The sequence below is a fragment of the Molossus molossus genome, unplaced genomic scaffold, assembly GCF_014108415.1.
Source record: "Molossus molossus isolate mMolMol1 unplaced genomic scaffold, mMolMol1.p scaffold_m16_p_10, whole genome shotgun sequence".
Lineage (NCBI taxonomy): Eukaryota > Metazoa > Chordata > Mammalia > Chiroptera > Molossidae > Molossus > Molossus molossus.
Window position 1 is genome coordinate 65938178 of NW_023425345.1, and position 19322 is coordinate 65957499.

The window sequence follows — 19322 nt, forward strand, 5'->3', positions numbered from 1 at the left end:
GGGTTCTTTTACTTTTTTAATTACCCAGGAAAGACCTCAAATAACTGCAACCGCAGTAGACTGGGAGAAAGTGCCCTTTACGTTTCCATCTGATGTTTTCATAGCTGTCCTCGGCTGCCCTGTGGGAACAGCAGGAGATTTAACTTCCCACGTTAGACGTCTGTGAAGAAGTAACCAGACCCTTCATTTATCTTGACGATTTACCAAGATGATAGGTGATCACTTCTGAACATCTCGGCTTTTGCCTTTTCCTGTAGGTGATGGGGGCGCTTGTCTTTGGGGGCAGTCTCTGTCCAGTATTGCCACATGACCCCTTGTGAAGGCTGTATCCCCACCCTCAAAGTATGACGGTACCCGCTTCCCCACAGCCTCACTAATACGTACGTCATCCGACTTGTAGGATCTTGCTAATCTGAGAAGTTTTAAAAAACTGGTATTTCTCGTGGCTTTAATTTGGGTTTCTAATGAGTAAGTCTGAACGTCTTTTTTACGTTCGAGAGCCATTGGTATTTCCTTTTCTGTGAATTTCCATTAACATCACAGGCCTGTTTTTGTTTTTGTTTTTCTTCTGCTGGATTTTGGTTAGGGTGTGTTAAAATCAAGTAAATATCCCAGATTGCGGCAAATCTTAGAAACTGATCTTTACCCAAAACCAGTCTTTCCGTGGCCTGTCAGACTCTTGGAATATGCCCGCTATGGGTAGAAAAATGGGATATCCAAGTCATCCCTGTGACTTCCACTATTTTAGAGAAATGATCTAATTAATATTGACAGAAATAAAAAGGGAAGGTGATGGAGCATTCATAATGCTAAATTAATTCCTGCAGTGATTCAAGTACCCTGATATCATTAGCTTCGATTAAACATCTTTCTTGTAAAAGCAGTTAAGAACTAAAACTTATCAGATGGATCGTGTCACTTAAAAACGATGAATAGGGACCCCAGCCGCCATTGACAAGCATCTCTTTTTCTTCTTTGGCTGTGTGGGGAAAGAGGCAGACTTGAAATAGGGTCTCTCTGGATAATTAAAGCTGAGTTATTTCTCATTCCCACTGGAGAGCTGATTTTCTGAAGATGAAGATGACAGGACCTCAGGCTGTACCCCCTTCCCCTCTCTCTCTCTCACACACACACACATCTATTGCTTCAAATTGCTCCCTAGCTCTTGAGGAAGTGAGTTCGGCTTCCTCTCTCTATGGGTTACCTTACCTTTCAGGACCCCACAGAGTTCTCAGAACACGCAACTGCAACAAGGCCTGTAGGGATTTCTTCTCGTAAATGGCGTGTTGTGTTCATTCCGAGCCGTGCCTGGGATGTGCATGGCAGGGTTTGACCATGGCCAGAGCAGATTGTCCTCACTGGGACTCAGCCACCATAACTGTCAACCCCAAGCAGAGAATCAGAGAGGCAGTAGGTTGAGGGAGATAAAGAGAATTACATCAGTCTGGCGGGTGTGGCTCAGTGGTTGAGCATTGACCCAGGCACCAAGAGGTCGCCGGTTCGATTCCTGGTCAGGGCACATGCCCAGGTTGTGGGCCAAATCCCCAGTGGGGGGCATGCAGGAGGCAGCCAATCAGTGTTCTCTCTCATCAACGTTTCTATCTCTTTCTCACTTCCTCTCTCTCTAAAATCAGTAAAGGAAAAAACAATTAAAAAAGAAAGAGAGAGAGTTACATCAGTTATTTTAACTTGTTTGGCTGGTTGGTTTTCAAGTTCTATAACTGGAAAGGTTCTGTCCTCCTTCATGTTTTGTATGCTTGGTCTCCACTGCCTTTTGAGGCTAACATCTCTTCCATCCCCACCATCCTCTCCCCACACCACTTGCTTGCAGTTGGAGAAGGTAGAAAACAAAGCGAACCAGATACGCGAGGCCTGCTTTGCCAGGAGGGCCAGGCAGGAGGGCCAGGGCCCACCTTCACCGAGAGCCCAGCCTCACACGCGTACCGCCGTCTGCGCAGCCGTGTCCGGCGCTGCCCGGCAGCACTGTGAGGAGAGGGTGCATTTCTGCGGGGACCTCTCGTGCACGAAGAGTAGGCTTTTTTTATAAATCTTATAACTACAAGGCACTCTTTTGGGGGTTAATAAGTTGATTTATTTAATGTAAACATTAAAAATATTCCATCATTTTGCTAACCCTATTTCAATGTCTTTTTTTTTAAATCCTCACCTGAGGATATTTTTTTCCATTTATTTTTAAACAGAGTGGGAGAGAGAGAGAAACATCAATTGGTTGCCTCTCACATGACCACAACCAGGCCCAGAGACCGAACTGCAGCCGAGGTATGTGCCCTTGACCAGAATCGAACCCACGACGCTTTGGTCCTCGGGCTGACGCTCTAACCACTGAACAAAACTGGCCAGGGCTCAATATGTCTTTATTTTAAAAAATACCAGTTGTCTCAAAAATTTAAAGTAGCATCGGCCTCTCTGAACCTCCAGAAAATCCCTGGGTACTCAAGGGGCAGCTTACACACATCATTATGTCTCGTAACCACAGCCACCCAGATAATGAGATGCAGCTATGCAGATATTTGGACGTGATTTTATGGACATTTGTGGAGAGAAACTGTAGTCCATTAACATTTCTCTGATCATATTTTTAAGAGACATTTATGGTACCCGAAAAGACGTTCTAAATTCCAATGCAAGCATCCTGTTAATTAAAAGGTTGCCGTGTATTATGAACACTAGCATATTCACTGAAGATAAATCAAAGGGATAATGCAAGATCATGCTTTTAGTTGCTATGCATAGTGAGGGTGCACTTTGGTGCTGAATTTGGATTTCTCTGTGCAGTCGATGAGTGGCACGCACACCACGTGTAATGTATACCAAGGAGCAGCCAGCTGGGTGACACCGTGCTGGGGACCTGCCCAGGCCCAACTCTGTGAGCTGTCAGTGCTCTCTGCCCCTCTGAGAGACTGCGCTACACTTTCTAAGGCCCTTCCCAGTCCTTGAACTCTATGACTAGGAGCATGCTTTCATTACGTTTAATTATTATAAGGGATTTAAGTTATGTTTTACTTTATTATATGATATGTCTGTACATGCATGTTGATCAGGAATGCATTCAAAATATTCATTCAACAAATACTTATTGAATACCTACTGTGAGCTGAGGCACACAGACAATACATGCCAGCCCCCTCTTCTTATGGATTTCTAGTGAGAGAGACAGACACTAGGCAAGTATGTGTATAGACATTTGAGATATTTCTGGGTATTCGAAAGGAAAATAAGTAAGTTAATGGGTAGAAAGTGACTTGGGAAGAGAGGACCAAATTGGGAAAGGATGCTCAAGGATGAAGAGATGACATTTTAGCAAGATCAGAATGATAAGAAGTCGGTTGGGCGAAGGCCTGCAAAATAATGTTCCAGGTAGAAGGAATAGCAAGAGTAAAAGCTCTAAGGTAAGCGCAACTGTCACATGGTGAAGGAGCAGAAGGAAGGCCAGTGCGGCTGGAGTGCGGTGAGTGGAGAGGAGAAGGATGTAAGACAAGGGGAGAAAAATGGCCCGGGGCCAAATTACACTGGACACCATGGTCAGCTGTCTGGATGAGACTCTAAGCATGATCCGAAGTCTCTGGAGAACTTTAAGCCAAAGAGTAATGTGAATTTTTGTTTTGTTTTAAGATGTAACTTTGGCAGTCATGTGGGCAGTAGGTAAGCAAGTTCTGGAGCCTGTCTCTGTGGTATAGGAAGGCAGAGGTGGCTTAGATCAGGGTGGTGGCTCGTGGGGGGGAGAAGTGAATGCTGATTCAAGGTAGGATGTGAGGGCAGGAGAGGATCCACGATAACTCGGAGGCTTTGGGCCTGGAGAACTGCTTGAGTGGGGATGCCCGGGGTTGAGGCTATGGAGGAAGCAAGCATTCTATCTGGGACATGTTGAGATTGAAACGCCTTTTTGATATCAAGCTGAGATGCCCACAGACAGCTGCATATCCTGAGTCTAGAGCTGAGGGAGAGGTCATGGCTACTCACATAAATATAGGGACTCGTGGCTGGTGTGGCTCAGTGGTTGAGTGTTGACCCATGCTCTAAGAGGTCACTGGTCCGATTCCCAGTCAGGGCACATGCCCAGGTGGGGGGCATGCAGGAGGCAGCCAATCGATGTTCCCTCTCATCGATGCTTCTCTCTCTCTTTCCCTCTCCCCTCCTTTCTCTCTAAAATCAATAAAGGAAAAAAAAATTTTTTTTTTAAATATGGGGAATCATTAGCAATCAAAGGCATGGGAATGAACGAGATAAGCAAGAGGATATAGATAAAAGGAGGGACATACTCCTATTTGCAGGTCTGAGAGAGGGAGCGAGGAAGCAACAGAGGCTGAAAGGTGTTGCTGGTGAGGTGGGGGGATGAGGGGAGACTCTCTGATATATCCAGAGCCAAGAAGACTGAAAGATTGACTCCTGTAATGCTGCCCAAATGTCCAGAATAAAGAGATAAGAGAACATTTTAAATAACATTAAAGGGGATGTGTCTGAAGACATGATTTCTAGCAAATCTTCTGACCAGAAGTGGAGGCTGCATAGGCTACATTGTGAGTGTGTGCTGTTTCTATAGTTTCAAACTCTGGGATGTGGAAGCATATTTCAGTGCTTGCACAGAATAAACCTAAATCCACTGAAAAGTAATTGTCCCCTAATAGTGATTCCAGAAACGAGAACAAATCGCTGTGCCTGGGCAGCCTTCCAGTGGCTCTTCCTTCCTGGCTCGGAGATGATGTATAATCCCCAAGCGCACTCACCTTTTGCCATATTTCACTTTTTAAGATAAAATTTTGTGGAAAGAAATTAAAAAGTTCTTCTTTTTCATCGTTGCTGCCAAACTGGGCGATGCTACTTCTCTGCGCTTTGTCATCATTTGTCAAGCAAAGCAAGGGGAGTGCGCACCCAACATCTAAAAGAGGCGCTGCCTCGCTCTTCGACCGGCTCTCGGTTTATGTAATTAAAGGTCTGAAGCTAACCGGAATGTGTAGGAGACTTTCTGTGTGCAGACAGAGTGTGCATCTCAGAGCTGGGCTGTGTACCAGACGATGTCACTGGAGATGCTTAATGGCACAAATACAAGCTACATTTGTGCAATTAGTGATGTTCATGCATAGAGCATCGGCTGAGCTAGTCCTCTCCCTCATTCTAACTTAAACTTTTACAAGGAGCATTAGTTCCAGGGCCGCCGGGGCACTATAAAAGTGGTAATTTAATAAATGAGATCCTGGTACCATAAAAGAATAGGCATTTGCCCACCTTATGTGTCTAGTTTAGGGACCTAAGTTATGCCTCTGGGAGGATTTCCTCTATTATGGTTTAAAGATATGTTTTATACTTAATAGGTTTCATGTGTATTTTGGGGATTAACTACGCTTTTAAGGAGTCCTGTTTAGCCCTCTCAGAACCCAGCTCTAATTAATTCAGTTATGTGTAAACAGCAGTTTATGTTCTCTGTTGTTTGGATCCTGTCTTTTCCTCATAATAAAATAAAAGCAAATGAAAAAGACAAACTCTATCCTTCTAAAAATCCACATTTGCATTTTTTCTTTATTTCAGATAGAGTGGGAAGGGGGGAGAGAGAGAGAGAAACATTGATGTGAGGGAGACACATTGATTGGTTGCCTCCTGCACGACCCCAACCAGAGCCGGGGATCAAACCACAACCAAGGTACGTGCCCTTGACTGGAGTCGAACCCGAGACTCTTTGGTCCATGGGCCAATGCTCTAACTGCTGAACCAAACCAGCCAGAGCCATTTGCATTGTTTTTATTTCTACTACATATGATCAGTCAACGTGTATCAAAGGCCCAAGAGTTCCGTGGAGTCACGCCTGGCCAGGGGAGCATGGAGCGGCAGGCACTGTCGAGCCCGTGCTGTGGATGACCCTGGTCTTCACATGCATCTCCCAATTAATGCTCACAGGTCTGAAAAATAGATATGTTAGCCCCTTTTGTGAGATGAGAAAACCAAGGCTTAGAGGATTTATGTAACTTGCCCAAAGTAAACAGAGAAACCAGTGTGCGAATTTTAGGAATGTAAAGCCACTGTGCTGTCCACATCTCTGTTGACTCTGCACAAGAAGCCACATCCCTGTGTCCCATCACTCGCAGTCGGATTAGCCGAGTAACAGTAGGCATTGCATGAGCATAATATCATAAGGATAATATACATGTGCAATCTGTTGCTATAAACCTTAAGAAGAAAGTTCTAGAAGAAAAATAAAGAATTCCCTCTTCTCACTTATTTCCAATAGCTTATCTTGGCCGATGGCAGAAGAAAACAAAAGTGGTCAATGTCTGCCTCATATATATATATATATGATAGAGCCACATCGACTGGTTGCCTCCCGCATGACCCAACCAGGGCCAGGGATGAAGTGCAACCAAGGTACATGCCCTTGACCGGAATCGAACCCACAACTCATTGGTCACTGGCCGACACTCTAACCGCTGAGCCAAACTGGCCAGGGCTGCCTCCTTTATATTTTTAAAGTTTGTAATAGGCCTACAGGATTCACCGTCTAGATGAGAAGAGACCATTTAGTGGCTGTTCAGCCAATCCTTAAGTTGGGTGACATTACTCACCGCACAGCTTGCCCTCAAACGACCCTGAGGACTCACAGAACGGGGCTCCGCCTCTCCGTTACACCGCGTCTCGGTTACACACGTATGCAGTGCAAGAAGTTCTGGGGTCTCAGAGAAAACAAAAGATGAAAGGAAATGAACAAAGGTGGTCTAAGTATGCAAGTTGCTGGTGGCTTTCTGGTATTTCTCCACCAAAGGTGACTTTTTTTTTCCTTCAATTAAATTTGTAGATATTTAACAAAGGTGGCAAAGCTTTCTACTTGGTTTAACACAGAATTTTTGACCTAATAGATTTTTACCTAAAATCTCTCCTAATTGGAACAGACAGTATCCCTTGGACTTGTTACCCAGAGGGAAGATGCTGACAGAAGTAGTACCAGTGATGCTTACATATTTCAGTTTTATGGTCTCTGTTTACATAAATGTGACATTTTTCAGCTAATGCTCAAATGCTTTTACTTATTTCAGCCATACATCCCTAATTGTCAAAGAAGCAAATATCTCAGCTTTATTGTACCCAGAATAACCATTATATGTTGTTTACTTTTTCTAGCACAATAAATATCAAGTGTTTTGTTAAGCTTGTCTTAAACAAAATAGAAGTCAGTAAAGGATGCAGTGGAGAAATGTGAAGGCAAGCTACACTTAAAATCAGTACCAAACTGTTCAGTCGATCTATGACACACACATCCCATTTCCAAGCTACTACTTTATGCAGCGGATATGTAGACAGTACTTGTCAAATGGGGGTCATGCCCACCTCAACAACTTCTGCTGTGCTGTGCTTGAATTATTCACTTTGGACCACTGAGATGAACAAATTTCTCCCGTAGCTGTTCTGTTCTTCTACAAGCTATGACCCTATATTACATATTTGTAGGTTGTCTCCAAGCTAAATTACAATTCTCTTAAAGCATCTTTTGATAGAATGTGGCAATTCTAAATGTCAAATTCCAAAGTCTATGGACTATATCATTTAATGCAAAAATTTGCAATTTTTTTTTTCTCTATTGATTTTAGAGAGAGGGAGAGATAGAAACACTGATGAGAGAGAGCATCAGTTGGCCGCCTCCTGCATGCCCCCTTCTGGGGATTGGGCCCACAACCTGGGCATGTGCCCTGACCAGGAATTGAACCAGCAACTTCTTTGGTGCATGGGTTGACGCTCAACCATTGAGCCACACTGGCCAGGCTGCATGTATTTTCTAAAAGTTGAAGCTTCTGGATTGTTTCAGAAGCTCTGTACCATTAAGGGTCTTGCCATTAGCCCTAAGCTCTTGCTCATTCTACTTTAAGGCTCAGTAAGTCACTAGGATAAAGTTGGTGGTCCCCAGCTTCCACCCATTGTATTTTGCCCTGCAGGATAGGAGAAAACGGATGTCTTAGGGTTAAGGGATCCTTTGAATTCCTCTGTTCATATGTGTACTTTTTTCTAAAAGTACTCATAAGTGGATACATATATATGGATGACTACTGTGAAATATACAAGTATATATGTAGGTATGCATGTATTTGTGGATATATACCTTTCTGATTGTCTCATAGGCAATGATAGACATTTATCTAGAAATTTTAAACAATGTCTATATTGAAAAATACTGAGTGAATTGCCTGTCACTCAGTCAATTATTAAATTTCATAAAAATCTGTTTTAACATATACTATGACTTAGAGTTAAATGCTTAGGAGTACCCTAAAGCTTTGTGGATGTGATTTTAAAATACCTAAAGGCAAATTACATGGCAGACGAGAGTGAATCTGAGAAAGTTTCAGTTACCATAAATGAAACTCCTCTAAAGTACTATTGCTAATAGAATCCAATAGTTTTACACGATTACTTTCATGATTGAAGTGTCTCAAAAGCAGACCCAAAATTCAGTAATGAAACTAATAAACAGTGATGGAAGGAAAAGGGTTTTTTTTATGCTAGGTGTTTGTAAATGTCAGTAACTTATTAATTGGAAAATTGGAAGAGTCCTATTGAGTATAATGCTACAAAATCATTCAAAATTAAACATTCACATTTTGTGGAGTTGAATTGCATTTTCCTGTTCGTCCTAATTAACTATAAAAGCTGAATCTTTGTTCAGGCAAGATTTATGGGAAAAAGTAGTGAAGTTGATGAAGTAGACATAACCCAAGGAGAGTTAGACAAGCAAGTAATTCGTGAGGAAATTATATGTCTGAATAATTTGTCTCAGAAGCAAATGAAGATAATTTGATAATCTTTGGACTATTAAATCTAGGTACCTGCGTTTTAATTTTTTTTTTTTTTTTTTTTTGCCACTGACAAATTGAGTCATAATGGACCATTTAATATCAGTGAATTTCTCCAACTAATAGCTTAGCGGATGGTAGCCCATAGCCTTGGAAAAAGCATGTGTCCAATATCTGCCTCTTACTGTGACAGAAAGTGGGAGACAGGTTTAGGCCACACTCAGACTGCTTTACAGTGGTCAGATAAAGACTTTCCTTCCACCAAGGGTTGCCTTGTTGTGAAAAGTCTTCATTGAAGAGGCGTGGCAATGTTCGGGAAAGATGGCCGTTGGTGTCAGAATCGTGGGTGAGAATCATGTCTCTGCCGCTAATTAGCTGCTGAGCCTTAGAAAGATTTGAAACTTCCCTGAGATTCAGTTTTCTCTTCTGTACAAATGGGGATAATACCTATGACTATAAAAGTAAATCTCACAGGAGTTCGTACCATAGAGATAAGCAGGTTGCTGATTACGAGGCAGTGTGGTGAGTGCTGCGATGGAAACATGGAGTTGTCCCTGTGGCCTCCCTGCCGGCCCTTGTCTGTCACTCATCCTCCAGGGGTAGACCCCCCACCTCTTGAAGTCAGCAGTCCTGATGCTTTGTTTACTGGTCGCGCTCAGTCCTCACGGCGATCCTGAGGGAGGTACTGCTCTGTTTTGTAGGTGAGGAAAGAGGCTCGGGAAGAAGTCGGAAGCTGTCCAAGGTCACACAGCTAGCAGGTGGTAGAGAAGGGTCAACTATAAAAGTTACATGACAGTAAAAATGGACTGCTTTAAAAAATGGGTTTTGCCCGGCCAGTGTGGCTCAGTGGTTGAGCGTCGACCCACGCACCGAAAAGTCACCAGTTTGATTCCCGGTCAGGGCACATGCCCAGGTTGTGGGCCCGATCCCCAGTGGGGGGTGTGCAGGAGGCGGCCAACTGATGTTCACTCTCATTGATATTTCTATCTCTCTCTCCCTCTCCCTTCCTCTCTCTCTAAAATCAATAAAGAAAAATATTTTTTAAATAATAATAAATAAATAAAAGTTAGTTTAGTGCTTTCCTTAAAAAAAATTACTTCTGGTCTAACACCCTTGTAATGCTTTGTTTGTATAATCACTGCTTCTCACTATAAAACCAGAGAGTATCCAAAGTACAGCTTTAAAGAACGATAATCACAGACTCCCTGGATTCTGACAGCTACGATAAATTCCGCTTTAATCATGCATTAAAAACATATGTCATCTGTTTGATGAGCAGTCATCTGCTATTGCTTGACCTAGCAATGAATTAATAAAGCAGAGTAAGTGACAACTCAAGGCATACGTATGAAATGTTATTCCCAGGGGGTCCACATGTGATTCTCACCTCCCGCCCTCGTGGCCAGAAGGTTTGGGTTCTAAAATGGTATCTAAGGAGGCTGGCTCGTGCCTAGACATTGGGTTAAATCTGGGAATTTTCAAAACTATAAAAAAGTGAGTTCACAAACAGATCCTGATGTAAGCCAAGGCTGGAAGAGATGACAGTCTTGGGAAACATGGCCGATGGGCGTGTTAATCACTTGGGTTTCAGAAGCTCCTTGTGAAATTCCTAAGTCTAGCAAAAAGTACGCCCCTGTCTGCCCATAGCCCTGCTGATGGAAGGCACTCCGGAGCCCGAGGCCTGGGCCTGCAGCACCCTGACCCTGAGCCTGGCTATTTGTAGACATGGGCGTGGAGAGCCAGAGGGAGAAGACAGGCAGACTCGGCGATCTCTCCTGCCTGCCGCTCGAGCCACGCGACCGTTTCCTTCACTGCATTCCTGGATGTCGCCTGGCCCAAGATTTATTCTCCCCCTCCAGCTGCATGACACTAAGCAAAGGCTTGAAATATTGTAAGCAGCCAGCTATGAACATGTTGTCTGGAATACTAAAGGAGAAAAGAGAGTGTCCTGCTATTTATTCATTTTAAGATGATAAACCACTTGTAGGAGCCAGTCCGTAAATGCCCTATCACTAGAGAGTGGTTGAGAGTGTGGGAGTTAGACAGATCAATTCAGCCAGATTTCACCTCCTAAAATGCTTGGAGCATCTTGGCTAAAAGGCATTCTTTCAAATGATATGTTTATGTGCCCGGAAAAACCTTGAATCTTATATCATAAATTAATCCAAGAATTTATGACAAAGAAGAGAGATCTGCAAACAGAGAAAGATTTTCTTTTCTAAACTGAAATCCAGGACATGTTTATATGCAGCCTCTAGTATCAGTGATGTGTAGTCCCCCAGAATAGACTCAGTAGTGAAGAAGCGTCTCTCTTTACACACACACACACACACACACACACACACCCTTCAAATAAATATCTGAATCAAATTTTGGTCAATAGTATATCCTGGTGGTGAAGAGCAGATTCTATAAAGACATGTACATTGAGGCTTCATTTCTGCACTTTTCACCTTGGGAACATTTAGGACCATCATTTCATCTCTATGTGCCTCCGTATCCTCAGTAAAAGTAGTAGAATTGTACCTGCGCAATTGATTGTCGATAACGTGTCTATATGAGAACTAAGCACAGTGCGGGGAATGTAGTACACCCACACTGCTCTGGTCTTCATTAAAGCATAACAGCAGTTTTATTAAAAATTCCCCTGGGATCTACTAGTTAGAATGAACAACGGCAAGTTGTCCCTGAAAACCAGGACTCCTTTGTAAAGTGAATTTACCTTTTCCTGTTATTTTAAATTTTATTAAGCCATTGTGAGAAGAAATAAGATTACACATCAAAATACTTAGATTTATGCTGGCATTTAATGAATGCTCAATAAATATTAGCTTTAATTGTTACAGCATTGTTAGTATTATTGACATTTTTAAAAGTCTTCTGGTTGACTCAAGTGTGTTTGAACTACTTATTAAACCATGCACAACTCAGAAGTAAAGAAAGGGTGTCTAAGAAGTTATTTGGAAAAAAAGAAGAAGTTATTTGGATTACTTGTAGAGAAAACTAGCGGCACTGATGTATAATGAAAGGAGCATCTAAAAGACGACAGTCAAACCTTATATATCTGCACATAATTTACATCCTTTATATCCAACCAGGGGCTTCAACCTGAAGGTCACTGTCCTTAATCTACTCTGCCCTCTGCTAACGGACCCGGGAGGGAGAAATGGCCTGTGAGACAGGCCTTCTGCAGTCTGAGCTGTGCCGCTGGCGCCTCTTTAGCTGTATAGTGAACCCCTGAAATGGCTGTGTGATTGAGATGAATATAATTTTGAGGACATTCTATCATTGTGAAGAAATCACTGCACATTTGTTTTAGAAATGAATTTGTGCTCTGTGTGGATGTTTCCATGTTCAAAAGCGAGAGACCTGGTCCCCTTTAAGAATATGAAGCACATCTGTGTCTAGATTATAAAACCCTAAGAAACCCTGCAGAGTCCAGCATAGAAATGAATGCCGTGCAAAACAAATAACAAAAGAGAGGAGGGAAAGGAGATGGTAGGAGAGGGAAATCCTCTCAACAGGAAAGAGACTATAATTGTGCAGCACCTGCCTCCTGCCAGGAAGCTCAGATCCTTCTCTCTCTTCTGGTTTAAAGCTAGTTGTGTGGACCCCGTGATCCCATTCAGAAAGGAGGTGAGACTCATTCCAGTGAGACCCGTGGTAAGCAGCGCTCCGTCCTAGCCTCAATGTGCCAGTGCAGTAGAGCTGAGACTAGGACCCAGAAGCCTCTGACGCTAGGAAAGGTTGCAGGTGCACTTTTCATACGGCCCTAGAAAAACAGCGTTATTCTAACCTGGGATTAAGAACTGTTTAGGATAGAAGAGGAGTCTTTAGCCAAATCTTTGAGTGTGCATTTCTTTAAATTAGGCAGGGCACTGTGCTCGTAGGTATACATTATTTTAACAAGAAGAGAAAGACATACTTGTGTAATTCCTATTATCCAAACCCTTTGACAGCGACCGTTCAGGAAATCTTGCTTAAGTTGGAGTGTGCCGTCAACACACCACGGTGGCACACTGAACTGGAGAGCTGGTGTCTGCAGGAAACGGCCAAGGTTCCAGGCGTCCCTGCTGGGCTCAGAGGGAACGTTCAGGGGCCCCAGGACCGAAAAGATTACGGTCCCGCACCACACGCAACTTCCATGCTAGCTGACAATGAAAATGGCCGGTGTCTGGATTTTTCTGATTGCACAGTTCTAGATAAACTCACTGTGGGGAAGCTCCCCGTCGCCTCCATCCCCGCCTGCACCAGTACCCCGAGCCTGTGCTCATCTCCCGCTCGGCTGACGCAGCGCATGCTCCCGTCCCAGACCTGTGGAGTGATAAGGATCCCTCAACCACCATTCTACTTAAAGTGTTATTATCTTTTATCCAATTGATTCTCAGTTTGCACACATAGTAGGCACTAAACTTTGTGGAATGTAATTGACTTCAAGGGACAGATTATGTCCTTCACAATGGATTTCATTTGGTTCATTCATGAAAAACAGAGTTTTCTTCCGAGCTTGTAATGACGTGCAGGGACGCTGTGGCATGAGCGGCCTGTCTCCCCGCTGCTAGGAAATGGTCATAATGTTTAATTGCACAAAGTGCCTTTTAGTATTTTCCTAATCAAGAAGTTACAGGATCTGCTGGCTTAGCAGGTGCCTCAATTCTGCATAATTAGTTGCTAGGAATTGTTTAGCATAGGCTGATTAGTCTCAGCCAAAGGAAATTAAATTTTTTTCTTCAACGAAGCCCTGAACACAGCTAAAGATTGTTTTGAAACCACAGTCATATCCGGTTCATCTGGGAAGCCCAGACCCCGGGAACGGGAGAGGCAGGAGACGGAGAGGCGAGAACAGCCTGGTTGCACATGGGAGCGGTTTGACGCCAGGCGACCGTTCGAGGTCATGACACGAGGGGACCTGAGTTCCTTCCGCAGGATGTCATTCAGCTCTGACATGGGCTTGGGCTGTGATGCAGAATGAAGCATTGCTCCCTTGGTGTCTGTTTTAGCTGTCCAAGTTTGTAACACCAGCTTCACTTGGAATATGTAATCGAAGCAAATGATCTGTGTTTGCGCCTCTTGTGTTTGGCACATGAGGAGATGGGCCAAAATGGAGGGAACGACAAGGACAGATGGTCCCCCCAAAAATTGTTCCACTTCGTTATAAGTGTATGCTTGAGTAAGCCCTTTCTGAGCCTCTGTCACAGTGCCAATTGTTCACTTAATGGAGGGGATTTTCCATCGCCCCTGGAATGACACTGTACAGGGACCCATGCTCTTCCTTGTTAGGACCGATATGCAGCCCTTCGGACAGTGGGTGGCCATCATGTGTGACAGTGATTAGCTATCTGCTAAGATATCACTAGAAAAGGCTGACAGTTCTGAGACCCTGAAATGCACGTAATGATTACTTGCAGCATTCACTTCAGTGAGCACTAGCTCACCAGCTGAATGTCTGCTTTGCCCCTATAGTGAATTTCAAAGGACCCGTTGTTAATATGATCCACCATCAAAGTCAAGGCTGGGAGTCTAGTATGAAAATCAGAATTCTTTTGCTTAAGGGCATTATTTCAAAGATTGCTCAGTAAATCCTTTTGTAGTCTAAATGAAAATTAAAGGAAATATTTTAATATCCATTTTATAAAGAGTCACAGACTTTTTTTTTCTTTATTGATCTTAGAGCAAGAGAGAGAGAGATAGAAACATTGATGAGAGAGAACATCGATTGGCCACCTCCTGCATGTCCCCCACCGAGGATTGGACCCATAACCTGGGCATGTGCCCTGACTGGGAATTGAACCCGTGACCTCTTGACACATGGGTCAAAGCTCAACCACTGAGCCACACTGGCCAGGGAAGGGTCACAGATTTTTAACATGCTGTAAGTCAACACTCAATAGCTGTTGGGTAATGCTATGACTTCAAATGGAATAGGCTATAAAACTACGAGGAAAATCAGAGGTAGGAGGGAGGAAGCTCACACGAAATGCTTTACTTTTTTGGGTTGCTTATTTACAATAGTTTGAAAAGTTAAATACAATTTTATCATCTGTCAGCAAACATTTGATGAATGCATACTGTGTGTCGGACACCATTCTAGAGATATTATGTACTGATTGGTTCCTTTCCTTGTTATTTGGCCAATTTTTTAATTTATTCATATAATTGGATGGAACCTGAAAGTCTAGTTAGTGTCTCCCTTTCTCCCTAATAAAGGAGAAATATTAACACAGATCTTATAATCCAGCGAACCTTTGAGGCCCTTACTAAGGAACAGTGAATTGTATTAGCATTTATTTAAAACTTTTGTCTGCAAAAAAGTGAAATGAAAAGTATAAATTGGTTCTGTAGTGCAACTTATGTGACTTCATTTTAGACAAACAAATATTTGGAGGAGAGAGGGATGAGGTTTATACACACACGGGCTATGTATATACATGGCTAGGATTGCTCTTTCTCACAGGCTTCTCCATGGGAAGTAACTTACATCACGCAAGGTCTCTGCTGAAGCATCGTATCAGTTCACTTACCTGTGTGATACAGAGGTGTGCACCTGATCACTTAGCAAATCCCATTGTCCATTCAAGAGGAAATACATAAAGAGGAAAGAGCATGGATAAAAATAAAAGAAATGCAGTCTAGATGTACTCTAGCTATGTCCGTCTATAAATTCACCACTCTGGGCCTCAAGTTCTAACTATAAAACGAAAGAGTGATCTTGAGCGTCGCTTGTAATCATGAAATTCTAGTGCTCTATCTACACATCTCCATTAACGGCCACATGAAAAACCTTGACAGAAGATTCCGTGACTTTATGCTCAAGGATTGAAAATATACCTCAGACAGTCTGGTCCTTGAATATCCTTTTATGAGACCATCTGCAACTGAGTCTTTCATTGTCTTCCCTCCATTTCTATTTTCAAACAACGTTCGAATCAAGAGTTGAGGTTGAGTAAATCACGTCATGAGAGTTGATGTGTTCCTTCTGTGATGGGTTGCTTTTTATAAAGAGCCCATAATGCCTCTTAGAGATTTAACATAAAGAGATATTCTTAGAAAAAAAAAATCTTTAAAAATAAATGTTAGACTGACAAACCTCAGAGAAGGGGGTTGGGGGGGCCCGGAAGATAAACCAAAGAGCTGATACGCAGCTCTTTGTGGTGAGGTGGGGAGCAGGGAGGAGGGTGTCAGTGGGGAAAAAAAGAGGGACATCTGTAATGCTTTCAACAATAAAGATAAATTAAAATAAGTAAACGTTCAGTGGTGCCATGCTGCTCTGTTGCTATGGTCTCCTTTTCCTCTCATGATAAATGTTGCCAAGATTCTGCCTCACTTCCATTTGGAATGACTGCTTTCACTCTGATTGACTTTCGCAAGCTGTTTTTAGATAATATGGAACTTATTTCAGTCTGATCCTTTGACCAATACAACTTGTGACTTCTGGATAATTGTCTACTTTCGCCTGTTTCAGTAAGGACTCTGTGAACCCTGAGAATGAGGGCGGGAGCTAGGAATGGAATGTAGGGACCAGCCAGGTAGCCATCTGTCACTCAGGGCCAGCCTTTTACGGATGTGCATAACTAGACTATCTCAGCTCTGTTTTCAAATCCAGTATAAATGAGAAAACAATTTTACCAGGGTTGACTCCTTCTGCAATGGAAACTGAGTAAATTTCTAAAGAAATGGCTCCTTAAAATAGATTATTAAACGTGGAAAAAAAAAAAAAAAAAACAACAACAGCATCTCCTGTGCAAATCTCTTACTTCCCTTTTAGAAATCCAACACTGGATTCAGCCCAAAAATTTAATTGGCTAGAATCTTGACAAGTTGAACACTGAAGAAAACCTTTAAGCTTCCAAGATGCTGTCCCTAAAACTGGTCGTTATGATCTATATCCCTATACACTGTTTCAAAGTTTTTGGACAATAAAAGGAAACATGTTTTTATTGGCTGTATAAAGATCACAGATTTTAACATCAAGTAAATTTGTTTTAGTAGGTGCTATCTATATATGTAAAGTGTATAGCCTGGCTATTCGATCAACACTGAGGATAGCACTCAACTTGTCAGATGAGGATGGTGGGGCGGGGAAACCTTTGTGATATGATGCTCTCCTTGGGTTTTGTGGTTGGTGATTATACTCAAAACTGCATTTGCAAAGTGAACCGTCAGAGGTCTGGGGTACTGCTTCATAAGCAAACATGATGCTGTTGATTGTCTCGATATCCGAGAGATGGTAGTTTGTGGTTGGAGGAATATAAAGAAGTGTGTGACAAATGGAATATAAACATGAAGCAGCGTGACTTCCATTTTTTAAGTTAATTGCAGCTTACAGCAGTGTTCATTTTTCCTTTCTGTCATTGCTTATAAAGACCTTGTTAGTTTTATGAAGAAATCGTGAATCATTTCAACCAGAAGTACATCGCAGAGAGAAATCGAGTTCTTCAATTTTAAAACACAAACCACTTTAGTTGGGAGAATTAATGTTTTCAAATGACAAAGCCGTGTTGCTGAATTAAATCTTTGTTACATTTAGTGGTTTGCCAAGCACAATGTGGTTCTTTTTAAACCTTTAACGATTTCCTATTATAACAACAATAAACCAACCGCATGGTGTGTCCAGAAGTAACATTTGGGTCATCCAGCTTGACTGGATATGCTAGGTAATTATCTTACATTATGTTTACTCAGGCCATATACATGCTAATCTTTACTCTGACATCTCTTTTTACTTTACACAAATGTCCACACGCAAACCAGGAAGAAGCCCTCATTTCCATTTCAACCCTAAGATTTGCCATCCTAGATTATTACACCTATATTCCAAGCCAGATCAAACTCTTTTCTAGATTTAACAAAATTATTTTACTCACAATCTGATGAATCCTTCACGTCTATGACCTTGTCACCTCTTCAGCTTCTTGCCTAACTCTCACAGATATACCGAGCTTCTGTCTTTTCCGTTGCTTTTTTATGGTTCTTCAGATTATGTTCATCCCTTTCTAAAAGAAGGCAAATCAGCTCATTGCAGTATACTTCTTCTGCCAAACCATCATTTGCTCTCAGCCTCCCTTCCCTGGTCTTACTCTGAATGTCCCTGATGCCTCCATTGGCCAGTTCACACTTTCAAGAACCCACTAATTCTGTGTGTCTTTATTTCCCTGCAGTACTAATGATCTGTCATCTGCTTATCTGAAATACAACATTTTTTTTTTCACTTTCTTTGTTCTTCTGCCTGATTATTCTTAGTGCCTATTGAGCCATTTTATTCCTTCTTTGTCTTCCTGTTACTGATGTTCACTGATACCTATTTATCAATGAATGTAGCTGGCAGGCAAGTAGTCTGCATACTCTATTTGCATATGCCTCCGTGTGCAGGATAGCTTGATCCCGACAACCCTAAGAGGTGGGTGAGAAAGTATATCCCCTTTCAGAGGAGAGGAAACCGACCTTCAGAGCATTTTAAATAACTTGCCCCACAGCTCAGCCGAGGTTAGGACCAAGGACTACCGACTCTTTCTACTGCACCATGCCACGTCACCTCTCTCTGGCAGAAGGACTGCAATCCACTAAAAATCTTCACTGCGTTGGAAACTGGATGGAAATTAACCAAACCCTTCATTGTACCTTTGCAGATGAGAGTCCCTACACTAAATCCGCCAGCCAGACAAAGCCGCCTGATGGAGCATTGGCTGTGAGGAGACAGAGCATCCCAGGTTAGACCAGATTGTTGGATTTTTCAGCTGTTTTACTTTTGAACCCTGTAATTTGGTGATCCTGAGTAATAATCCCATCTTGGTCACAAAAATGATGCTATTCCATAGGGCATAGACTGCATTCTGTGCTCCTTGTTCAGACACTATCCATGAGAGCTAGACCTTGGAAAAGGTTGCAGTTGTGAGAATTCATCTTGTGTGCAAATTCTGTGTGTGAAATGACTCGAATCTGTATCAGCTCTCACTCACTGACTTGATCTCACCTGTGTCTTCAGGGGCTGCCTTTCACAAAAGCATCTATTTCTTTATTGAGACATAACTGGAAGAACAGAGAGGCTCATAATTGCTGTAGCAGTTCATGTATGTGCTGAATAAAAATTATCCCTTTCTTCTTAGCTCTTTGAACCTGGATTTACTTCCGTTGGGCAACTCTTGTAAAATTCTGCAACTTTGCTTCCTTAGGAAGCTGTGATCAGCATTCTTATAATACTTGAAGTGATACCTGGTTTTTTTTTTCAACAAAACATTTTCGAGAGATATCGTTAAATGTCTTTACCCCAGAACTTCAATATTTTAAAGCTTTGACTTTGAGAAGGACATAACTTCTAAAGCTAAAGGAGGAAGGATGTTCAAAGTATTATTTTAACTTTATCTGAACTAGGTAATTCATGGAATTTCTTATGGAGGCAACTGTAACTAAGAGAAGGGTTAAAAGTATTAAATACATTTAGACATTTATCAAAAATAATGTCTTTATATATTTTATACAAGTAAATTGAGTACAGCTAACTTTAGCCACAGGATTTTAGAGTATAGTAGATTTAGC

At 42.2% G+C, this 19322-nt stretch overlaps 1 protein-coding gene across 2 annotated transcripts in view; it reads left to right on the forward strand.

Moving 5' to 3' along the window:
• GRIP1 (glutamate receptor interacting protein 1) overlaps positions 1 to 19322 on the forward strand; it is a 257088-nt gene that overhangs the window by 57922 nt on the left and 179844 nt on the right. For both annotated transcript variants that reach the window (XM_036251411.1, XM_036251412.1), the window contains exon 2: positions 18416 to 18496. In XM_036251411.1, coding sequence (XP_036107304.1) covers positions 18416 to 18496 — 81 coding nt within the window. The remainder of the gene's footprint in view (positions 1 to 18415; positions 18497 to 19322) is intronic.